This window comes from Lutjanus erythropterus, chromosome 4, assembly GCF_056507025.1.
Source record: "Lutjanus erythropterus isolate fLutEry1 chromosome 4, fLutEry1.hap2, whole genome shotgun sequence".
Classification (NCBI taxonomy): Eukaryota; Metazoa; Chordata; class Actinopteri; order Lutjaniformes; family Lutjanidae; genus Lutjanus; species Lutjanus erythropterus.
In genome coordinates, this window is record NC_139320.1 from 4,747,970 (window position 1) to 4,760,038 (window position 12,069).

Consider the following 12,069-nt stretch of genomic DNA (forward strand, 5'->3'; position numbering starts at 1 on the left):
TCTTTCCAGCGTCTGCTTTTGTCGTCACACAGAATATAACTGTCCAGATATTTCTATGCAGCGCCGTAGCGTATCGATTTGGTTGTTTGGATTAACTGTTATGCTCTCCTCACATAATAATTGGCTCTCCTCACGCTTGTATTGAAACTGCGTGCTTCTGCTCTTTTTTTAACTTTCACTTTTCATAATTGTTGCCGCTGTACATAGATAGGACAGAAAGAAAGCCAACATGTTGCAGTAGTGTATAATATGACACATGATACACAAAAACACACACCCCTAGCTGTGGGAGAGTATTAATGGCAGCCTTTTTTTTATTTTGAGAACAAAATTGAAATGCTGAGAATAAAGTCAGAATCTCAAGAATAAAGTGCAACTTTCAGTTGTAGGATGAGATTTATTCATTCATTTATTTGTATTTTGAGAATAAAGTTGAAATTGCCATAATAAAGTTGAAATGTTGAGACATCATTTCAACTTTATTCTCAAAGTGGTATTTCAATTTAATTTTAAACATTTTGATTTTTTTCCTCAAGATTTCAACTTTATTCTCGAAATGTAAAAAAAAAAGAGAAAAAAACCTTCTATGTTTATTTTAGGGGTAAGAAAAAGTTGAAATGTCCAGTGTAGAGTGGAAATGTCAAGACTGAGGTTTCAGCTTGTTTTTGGGCATTTTGAATTTTTCTCAAAATGCAGAATAAAACACTAAAAATCTTCCCCTTTTCCCTCCATATGTCTGGTCCTAAAACTCTTCTGTACCTACTGAAAGTGTGTCCCCATCTTATTATTCTCATCTGTGTAAAAAGGCCTGTATAAATGTTCTATTATTATTACTATCATTATTATTATTATTATTATTTTTTAAAAAAATGCTTTATTAAATAGTTTACTTAAACCACTACTGATGAAAATGCCTCCTAAGTTAATACCTGACTTGTGGTGATGTTGGGGGTTATGCAGCAACAAATAAAAAGGTATGATTGTTAATTATCAGAACCAACAATCAAACTATCAAAATGCAAATAATAATACAAAAAAGTCTGTGTTGTCTGCATTTTGTTATGAATTATTAAGAAATTTCACATTTTTATGTCTTTAAATCAATCAATAAATTTTGCACAACAAAGGAGGGAACAGCTGGACAAACTAATAAACCTAACAACCAACATAAAACTCTTAAAGCTGCAATGATTCATCTATTATTAATGGACTATTAAGTTAATCTGTATCTATTTTGATAATCAATTAATTGTTTTGAGTTATTTTTTTAATTAAAGAAAAGTTAAATCTCTGATTTCAGCTTCTTCAATGTGAATATTTTCTGGTTTCTTTACTCCTCTGACAGCAAACTGAATATTTTTGAGTTGTGGACAAAACAAGACATTTGAGGACGTCATCTTGGACTTGGGGAAACACTGATCAACATTTTTCAACTTTTTCTGACATTTTATGGACGAAATAACTAATTGATTCATGGAGAAAATAGTCGAGAGACTAATTGATAATGAAAGTAATCATTTAGAGAAAAGACTTGAAAAATAGATCCAATCATGTGGAGCGCACAGGCCTACATGGGTGATTTGTGACGTGATTAATTGTTTTGAATCAGTTTTTAATAATCAAAAGTCCAAATTCTCTGATTTCAGCTTCTTAAATGTGAATATTTTCTGGTTTCTTTACTCCTCTCTGACAATGAACTGAATATTTTTGAGTTATGGACAAAAAGTAAAGAAAATAAAATAACCCTCCCAACCCTGGTTATAAATATGCTTAACTTTAATCCACAATAAAAAGGTGAGTAAGATTTATTTGGCTATATTGTCCTTAACCACATTATTCCACACAGAGCCACCCAGGTACATATACCTGGATACAGAGAGTATACATACCGATATATAGGTCTAACCTTGGTTATGGTTTGAACCATGCCAGTTGCCTTCAACAGGATCTCCCCTTAACGTCTGAAGAAACTCTAAAAGCTTTTATCCCTTTAATTCTCTTCAGCCACTCCAGACCATGATTAATCACACTGCAGTAGCTGTCACATTTTTAATGAGGCGTGTTAGCATACATAGTACAGTTTGTCAGTGATGTAGTCACCACACACACACTCACCGCCGTCCCCTCCTTTCTTACACACTGACTGCAGTCGCCCCGTAGCCAGTGTGTTGTCTTATAAGCTGGACGTAAGCCTTCAGAAGCAGGCCTGCACTCTGTCACCAGCCGACACACTGTAACCGTACACTGGCCATAAACACTGGCTGGGCCAGGCAGCCAGGGAGGGGATAGCGAGGAGTGGAGGAGGCATTGACGGGAGAAGGGAAGAGTGGGAGGGTGATTTTTTTAATTTTTTTTTTTTTCGATTGGGGGGAGAGAAATGGGAAAAGGCAGGGATATGATAGAGGTGAGGTCCAGGATATTCCCATCTCTTCCAGGCTTTGAAATTCCTTTTTTGGAACAGCAGCCTCATCATAACACACAGGCAGGCACACACACACACTCTCTCCCCTGTGTAACGACGGGCTCGGTTCTCTGGAGTACACTCCTGTTTCAAAGGGCTCCAGCAGGATTCCCTCACAGAACAACATTGTCTGCCTGCGCTGTAATAAAAGTGATCTGCTTCATGTCACCAGCCTCTTTCTTTCTTTCTGTCTTTCTGTTCTCCCCCTTTTTTTCCTGCTTATTTTCTTGCTTGTAGTCTGAGACGAAAGCCTTTAGTTTTTAGAGGCTGTTTCTTGTTTGGACTAGTTCCTATTTAAAATGCTCAGCCAGCCCTCCTGACATCGTTAATGCAACACTGGGACCAAATTTAACCCTGTGTATATGTTCCTTCTCTCTCTTCTCTCACACACGCACATATACACTCATGCACAAAGTGGCCTCATGTCTGGGCTTATTTGTAATCTCTCTTCGTGACTAAAGGGGTTTTCTGCCAGCTCCTGGTCTCGGCCTTTGTTAGATCTGTCCCAGTCTTGACAACAGACTTCATACAGAGATTTAGGAGCAGCCGCTAGCTGTGCGGAGTGACTTATAATTTCATTTTCGTAGGCAAGTTTCAGAAGTAGCAGGCCAGAGCTACATTTGACGCCAGTTTGTGCCTGTTTACGGGAAAACCCGCTGTCATGGGGTATCGTCAAAGCCACATGTGAAAAGCCACATTATTGCCAAAGTAAATTTGTACATATTCTTGTCTCTGTTGTTGGAGCATACGCCGTCCTCACTGGTCTCAGTACAGCCTCTTACTGAATCACAAGCATTAATAAGATGTAGCTCAGCTGCCTCATTAAGGAAACTGTTCCTGCTTGTCCTGTCATAACTTAAGTTTCAGAAGAAATTCTTAAACTCATGGCTGAGTCCCATCCTATCTCAGACCTCTTAACTAAAAGTCTGTGTTTTCATCTAAACACATTATATATGTTAGAACATAGATGCCAAAAATATGTAAAAGGACTAAAAACTTTGTAGTACTGAAATGTGGAGTTAAACCGTCAAACTGAAACATGGCTCGATGACGTGTTGGAGCCATGGCCCCCCAACACTACATAAGCCCCATGAACGAACAAACGACACCCAAACACCCACCCTCCCTAACAGTGAGTTACAAATGTACCTTCAGCGACTCTCTCAGTCCAAATCAGTCCAGCAGTTCACTTCAGCTCACTTCAGTTCCAACAACCCAACACAGAAGAAAGAAACATACCATCCTGTCACCGTCCTCTGGCTCTGGTGGCTCAAACATGTCTGGACATGTCCAATAAAGCTGCTAGACGGAGCATCTATGTTTCAGGTAGTTTTAAGGTCATAGTGGTGTTTGACACTGAGACAGTGGAGTGGACATGCTCCCAGCATTTCAAAGCAGAGAAAACTGCTCATTTCTTCATGATTTTGTGATCTAATTTTATATACTGAGTATGTTCCTGTGGTCTGTCAAACTCGGAACACACAAGTTTTGTTGTAAACTTGATTCTTTAATCGCCACTTGTCCTGTCATGCCTGTATCCGTGTTTGGAGTGTATACGGGACTGACAAAGGCTGTCTCACTTCACCTGTCTGGCTACCTAGCTTGCTGTAATGGAGAGAAAAAACGTTCACTTTTAGCTTTGAGTCGGAGAATAAACCCCACCTATTGAGTTGTTTTTTTCTTTTTCTTTTTTGTTGGTGATGGAGAGGAAACCCCACCTACCCATTTGATCAACGTAGCACGTGAGAAACACCGTCAGTTTAAATGGATTTAGTACATCAGTCATCATCACACGGTTTCAGTAGCCTTTCATTTATAATATTTTTGGTTTGATGTTGATTCCCATCTTCATTTCCATTACCATACAGACAAAACAACAGTGGGTCTGTCATTTTTGGCATTATTTTGAAATTAGAACAGGATCTATGCCAGACATTCTCAACCAGTGAGCTGCAGCCCAGTCATGGGCCTCTGGGTGCCATCTAGTAGGCCTCAGAGGCAGTGGTACAGTCCAATGGTTAGATTAAACTAGACAATATACAAAATGGTATTACACTAAGCTTACTATTTTTATATTTAAAAATTAGCCAACAGTTAGCCCTGGACAGTTGTTACAAATTCACCCTAAAAACAGAAAAGAAAATCTAAATAATAAAGGTAAAATAATAATAAAAAAAAAAAAAAAACACTTTCAATGACCAGTTACATTTGAATATCACTACTGCAATCACAAGTTTTTGTTATTTATTTGGAAAGGTGATCCATTTTTTAACAATCATAAGTGGTCCTCAAGTTAGAAAATGTTAGGAGCGTCTGGTCTGTGCATCTTCTTGTAGGATTCCTAACTTGAAAAATCCTTCAGTCAGAACAGTTCTGTAATCGCTAAAATGCTTACCTAAGATACATGGAATGTTTGTCTAAATTCAGTTAGCAAACACGTTTCTGCAATCCCAAAAATCCCAAATGTGATCCTAAACTGAGATAAGATGTGATTTCAGACTTGGATAGTCTCTGTAATGAGACTCCAGATCTTGATGATTGTTCAAAACCTTCTGTTTCTGCTTCATTGAAGAAGTGAGCAAAGTGCCTGTTTGTCTTTGCTTCTTTCCGATCAGGTAATTTTGCTTTTCTAATTGTGTTTTATCCACAAGAGGGCAATGGCACATTCAGAAAGGAGTTTAACGTCCAGCTGTTTCACTATGGGGTGATGTCAAAGAACACCGCTGAGTGTGGTGATGACCAAACCAAAATGTGAAGAGAAATCCTTGAGCAGGGGAAAGTCCCGTTCTGGGTTCAATGTTCTCATTGTTAGAAAATGATTTTGAAGTTTCTTTTTGTGTGTGTGTGTGTGTGTGTGTGTGTGTGTGTGTGTGGCGGCGGTGTGTGTGTGTATATATACTCCAGGTCTTGGTGAGTGAGGACTCGGACGGAGAGGGAGTGGTGGCTCACTTCCCAGCTCATGACAAACCCATATCCTGCATGCAATTCAACCCCAGTGGTAAGACACACTCTCTCACACTCGCTCACACACACACACATTTATTTTTGAGGACGGAGCTAGAGCACTCTCTGCAAGTTCTAAAGACATAGAAAGCAGGAGATTTACAGATTACACTTCCCTTTCAGGTGTAACATGGTGTGTTTCTGGCTCACCTCATCCTGTGTCTTTGGCTGGACTGGACCAGCCATCTCATGCGAATAGTTTCACACTGTGTGTGTTTATATTGTACACAAAGAACATGTCTTTTCCCTAAGTTTCTGCAACACATGCCTCAGGACACAGGCAACATGTGCAAGTCACGCATTGTGTCATTGTCCTTTTGGTAAAATGACATTTTTAAGCTACACCCAACCTGAATTGGCAAACAAATATATTAATTTAGCTCTATAAAAATATCCTCTCAACATTTGTGGTTGGATAATGTAACCTACTTAACAAGAGTTTATGGATGGCTTTAACTAAGGATGATTACAGTCCCATCTTCATGCAGTGTCAGGCATATTAGCATTGGAGAAATATTTAGGCTACAAAGGGTCTTAAAATTCCTTCAAGAACACTGTATGGATTATTTGATGTGTGAAAAGACATGGGCATGTTTTTAAATATGATAATCCATCCCTTTGTGTCCTCTCAGCTCAGTATGGTATGTCTTTATAGTAACCTGAGAGATGTTTCATAAAGCAAGATTGTGAGTACACTTTCTTGGAGGAAATTCTGTTTTGTTTGGAAACTGATCCCTCCAGAGGAGTCTTATCTCAGTCAGGTTAGGTTTTAGGCTTAGTTTACAATCAATCAGGGTTACAATCAGTCTGCTACAAACTAAAACAGTGTTTTCTGGAAAAAAAACAAACAAATAAATAAATAAAATCTCTCCCTGAAGACCCCAGTGCCAATGTACTGTGGACTTCAATCCACTTGAAAACACATTTGCATGGCATATTTGAGTACTTAAAGGTCCAGTGTGTAACATTTATGGAGATTTATTGGCAGAATATGTCTGAAATGGAATATAATATTCACAAGTATGTTTTCATGAGTGTATAATCACCTGAAAATAAGAATTGGAACAGGCCCTCTTCTGTGGAGGCCGCCATGTTGAACAGCTTTGTTTCTAAAAACAGCGACACAGGAAAGAAAGTAAACTTCAGACCACACAGATCAACTTTTAAAGAACCGAGAGCTGAACACACAATCAAAGACACTTTTAGAAACGTCTTCCTCTCTGCTCTCCTGTCGCGACACGTCACTACAGCTCACTAGGAGGCGGGTCAGGCTCACTTAGATCCCATGCCAGAGTAGGTCCATCTCAGGCGTGACTCTACACAGCACGACGCAGCGAAGGTGGTAACAGCAACACAAAGCAACGCAGCACAGTTTGACCTAGCATGGCCAAAAGTGCCAGTGGAAAAGCCCCACCAGTCTGACAGTCTGTCTCCATCACATGTGGGGGGGGGGGGCGTAATGTCACTTGTATCTTTACTGAAACAAAGGTCCTAACATTTTCGACTTAGTATGCAGCCCCACCAGGAAGTTGCCATGTTGTGATTGCAACAATCAATGCAACCAATTCATTCAACCAATCCCTGTGAATTCTGTGCGGCCTTGCAATTTTACCAAACAATCATTGTAGCTTCCTGTGAGTTGCACCAATCATAGCAGTCCTCCATGCAAACGTCACACATGTACATCTCAATGAACCGACTCAATGTTATGTTTGATTTTTCACTATCATTTTGCATCTATATATATATTTTTTTATTTTAAATTGTGTTCTGAAAAGAACAATTGACATTTATCAATGCTCTGTGCACCTTTATAATTTTGTGCTGTTTTTGAGTTTGAGCTCCAAAAAGATTTGACTTCTTCATTTACACATAAAGCAGATTTTTAAATTTTTTGTAATTCCGAGCATCTTCGATGAGGTTAGTTAGAACACTCAGGACAGACTGTTGTTTTGTTCTCCATGGAACAAGTTACCTTTAATTTTTAATGAATTATCCAAAAACATTGCAACTTTATTTTGCAGTTTTCTCTTGGTCAGTTTTTCAAAACTGAACAATTGAAAATCATTTAGTTTTTAGGCTGTCTGTTAACCACAAAGCCATATGTGTGAAGTTCTTGTTCCACAGTGACCAGTTTAACATTCACTTAACAGGGTTATTTGTACGTTTTCTTCATTCACCCATGTTCACTCTATCTGTTAAACAGGGATCAAATATTCACTTTTTTTAAAACTTTGTGCTGATGTACTGTACTGAGTCCATGAATCAGTACGCTGAAATGGTAGCTTCCATCTTACACTCCGTTCTCACCACATTATTCTACTCTGGCGTCTTCTTTCCCACTTTCTTAGCATCGCTGACCTCCACCCCAAAAAGAAAGGGACAGTAGATGCTTTGTAAGTGTGAACAGGCTACCTCGTCAAGTCTGTGTGTGCGATGTGTCAGCTTGTGTATGGTCCTGTTGCGCCTGTGGTGTGTATGAGCCTAAGCGTGTGTGTGTTATGGCTGTGTGTGTTGCGTGTGCATGTGCAGTTAATAAAGGAGCTGTTGAGAGATGGCTCTCACCCCATGACCTCCAAGCCCCAAGAATCCTTCACTTATGTAGACTTATGACTCAACTCAGCAGCTCTGTCTGAGCAGGAACAGGATGATATTCCAGACAACGACAGACAAGACATGGTCGTCTAGACCCCACCTACTGCCCCCCCCCGAACTCACCAAAAATATACAGGCTACTAGTTCAGTGCAGCTAAATGAGAAAAAATACTTGCTTGCACGTACAGAGGACACATTTTTAATCTAAGCCTCAACAGCTTCAACAGTTGGAAGCAGACATGATATCTATGACAGAAGGAAACTGTCTTAAAGAACTAAATGTAGTACAAGTTCCTTATTTTGCCATTTATATTTTACTTGTATTGTAGCATTTAGTCATAAACTACTTTTTTCTGCTCACCTTGCTTTTCTTTTATTCCCTTCTCCACACTAGGGATTTCACGATTAGTTGACTATATGATGACTCGTCGCCGCGCTTGCTAGTCGGCAGAAATACTAGTCATTTGAACTTTTATTCATGATAATGCCAGTTAACTGTTGCCTCCAAGATGTTATGTAGCCTCCCTGCCTTGAAGCATTTAGTGAGTTGTCACATTTTGATGGATGATGTACAATGTTCATAAAGCAGCGCACAAAGCGGCACATATTTCAGCAGCATTGTGCTCAATTTGACCTGCTTTCTGAGCATTTTCTTAGTGTTAGACTGCTGAACTAGTCTAACTTAAAATTTGCGGTTAATCAAAAGGGAAATTAGTTGTCAGGAACATCCCGACTCCACACTCACTCACACACAACTCTGGTCTCCGGCCTCCCTCAGTCTCTCTCTCCCTGCAGGAGATCAGCAGGATGTTTTATAAAGTCACCCCAAAAAACACAACTTGGGTTTTGGATTTTTTCACCTGCGATTCTGTTTTCACAGCAGCAGCTGAGCCGCATGGAGGAGGCTCGTTGTTAATGATTGAGCGTATTTATATGATAGAAACCAACCTGATACTGAATGACATCGACACTAACTAGGCGTGCTTACAGGTTTTTACAGAACAACAACAGCATTAATAGACAGACTGCAGCCGCAGAGCAAATGGATGAAGGAGGGGGACAGCGCAGCACATCAAGTCCAGATCGTCTACTACACATAGTTAATCAAGCGTAGATGGTTCAGTTGGTTGTCAAATCTGTTGAGCAGCTGTTCATTTACCTGGATGGCCCACTCAAGCACAGTCTACGTTTGGGTTTCCCTACCTGCCGTTATTTGTAAAAGTGTGTCAAAATACGATTTTAAATTAAATATTGTCCTGGCCTACACACTGTATTCTCCAGACCTTGTTTCTTGCAAAATCACACCTATATCATTTTCATATGTTTTTCAATGAAAATGAGAATAATGATGTAAAAATTAAAATTCCCTCTAATTTTGCAATTCATATTGCAACTGCAATATTAGTCAAAATTACTGCAATTAGATATTTTTTTCAAAATTGTCCAGCCCTAATGTGTATCCAGTCATTAACTCTGGCAGTTGGAATTCCCAACACTGCAGTCATTTTCCAAAACATTTGATAAGCAGTGACCAGTTGTTGCTTAACTAACCGACAAGAGTTATATGAAACATTAAACAGATGGTGCCACCAAGAACCAGTAAAGCTGAATTTGTGCAGTGTGAACTGTAAAATGCATTATGCTTGCATTAATAAGAGAATTAAAGTAGACATTGCAAAATGCAATGTAAAAGTTACTTTTCCTCAGGACTAACTAGTTTTATATGCAATAGTTGGTAAAGTATCCATCCATCCATCCATCATCCATCTTCAACCGCTTATCCGAAGTCGGGTTGCGGTGGAAAGTGTTCCAGCAGGGGACTCCAGACTTCCCTTTCCCCAACCACATTAACCAGCTCTGACTGGGAGATCCCGAGACGTTTCCAGGCCAGTGTGGAGATATAATCCATCCACCTAGTCCTCGGTCTGCCCTATGGCCTCCTCCCAGCTGGACATGCCTGGGACACCTCCCTAGGGAGGTGACCAGATGGCATCCTTACGAGATGCCCAAACCACCTCAACTGGCTCCTTTCTACACAAAGGTGCAGCAGCTCTACTACAAGTCCCTCATGGATGACTGAGCTTCTCACCCCATCCCTTAGGAAGAAGCCAGCCACCCTCCTGAGAAAACCCATTTCGGCTGCTTGTATATGCGATCTCGTTCTTTCGGTCATGACCCACCCTTCACGACCAGACATGAGAGTAGGGACGAAGATTGACCGGTAGATAGAGAACTTTGCCTTCTGGCTAAGCTCTCTTTTAGTCAAAACGGTGCGGTAACGCGAAACACAATACCGCTCCTGCTGCTCTGATTCTCTGGCCCATTTCTCACTCTATTGTCCCCTTACTCAAGAACAAAACTGCAAGATACTTGAACTCCCTAGCTGGTAAAGTAATTCAATAATTTAATTCAATAATTGTAACTAATTACTAAATTTGCCCAACACTGAATATAGCCTACTTAATATTAGATGGGAGAAAGGAGTAGAAATGTAGTAAACTTACAGTGCATTTATGTGGTGTGGGAATAAAGGGAAAAATGATTTCCTGAGGATGGAGAAAATTTTGTTGCCAAGTTACTGTCTGCTGACAGTAGTATGTATAGTAGTATAGTAGTAAGTATGGTGGACAAGACTAAATATCTGGTTAATAACCATTTATTAATTCATGTATTAAATGTCATTTTTGGATGCATGTAATTTGTAATACAGTATTAAGTTTTAACTGTTAGTTGCTGTGCACATAGATTGACCTAGATTAATTAGAAGTGTTATTTATTAGCATTAACCCTGAACTTCTACTCTTGGGAGCATCCATGTTGTTTCTGCTTTACAACTTAAATGCTCATGAACACACCACAGTGGGAATAATGACTTCCCATCTCGGAAACTGGGACCATCTGAGGAGGATGTGAATGCACTAGAAGTGCTATTATTAATAAATATGTTTCCCACATGTGAATACTGTAGAACGAGTTTGGAAGTTCTGGAGAAACATTTAGTTAATGCAGCACAATCTACTGTAGATTTATTTGACTAAAATTTTGTTATATTTACTCATCTAAAGCAATTCAGATCACTAAAACATGACTAAAACTAAATGGTCAGAAGACTTTGACTAAAACTAAATTAAGATTTCCTTTCAAAATTAACAGTGTATCCCCTTTTTTTGTGTTACCAGCTGCAGGCATGGAAACAGTGTATGGTGAAACACGAGGTGGGCACTTTGTACTGAAAAGACTTTGGACGGTATTGGCAACTTGTTAACCCCTGTATGGTACGTGCCCAACACCAACTGGCAGACAAAGTTAGAAATTTGCTGTTGAACAAAATCAATCATCTAACAAGCTTGCTGGTGGAGACCGAAACGGAGCTAAAAGTAAAATGAATATTCTTGCTACATTTTTCATGTGGCTAGTTTAGTAAAAGTCGCAATGCTATCCCATGGTTACAGAGGTGTCTTTGGTCAGCTTTATATCAACAAAAAAACTAAAACCAGTGACCTTTGAGTCTTTTTCAACTTTTTTTCCTTCAACATCCCAGCTCGGTTTCAACAGATGTGCACTGTCATCATAGTACAATTCAGCACACGTGGCAGTTTGTTTCAGTGCGTGGGTAAACGCTGAGTCAGCAAACCGACAGAATCCCCTGTGACCCTTTCTGCAGAGCGCCATCAACTTCAAAATCCCAAACACACTTTTAATCTTTCTGACTCATTTACTTTGAGCCAAATCTGAAGGGCTAATAAATATTTAAATTACAACTGAAAACAGCACTAGAAGTGTAGCCAAAAAACACAGATTTACCCCCTCTTTTTTTCATTGCAGTTTGGGCGTGTAATGAGATTAGGATGAATCTTAACACAAGCGTAGAAACTCTTCTTTTCCACCGTTGGGATTGCAGGACTCTTTTCATCATTGTTTATTCTTTTATTCATTTTCATTTCAGAGCAGCCTGCCGCGGAGTGTCCCATAATTAGAGGCCTCTTGATTTGATTCGAGCCCAAATCCTG

General features: G+C 39.5%; 1 protein-coding gene across 1 annotated transcript in view; it reads left to right on the top strand.

Moving 5' to 3' along the window:
- Positions 1-12,069, top strand: part of bcas3 (BCAS3 microtubule associated cell migration factor) — a 486,530-nt gene that overhangs the window by 67,775 nt on the left and 406,686 nt on the right. The window contains exon 13 of the mRNA XM_084716803.1: positions 5,366-5,459. Coding sequence (XP_084572929.1) covers positions 5,366-5,459 — 94 coding nt within the window. The remainder of the gene's footprint in view (positions 1-5,365; positions 5,460-12,069) is intronic.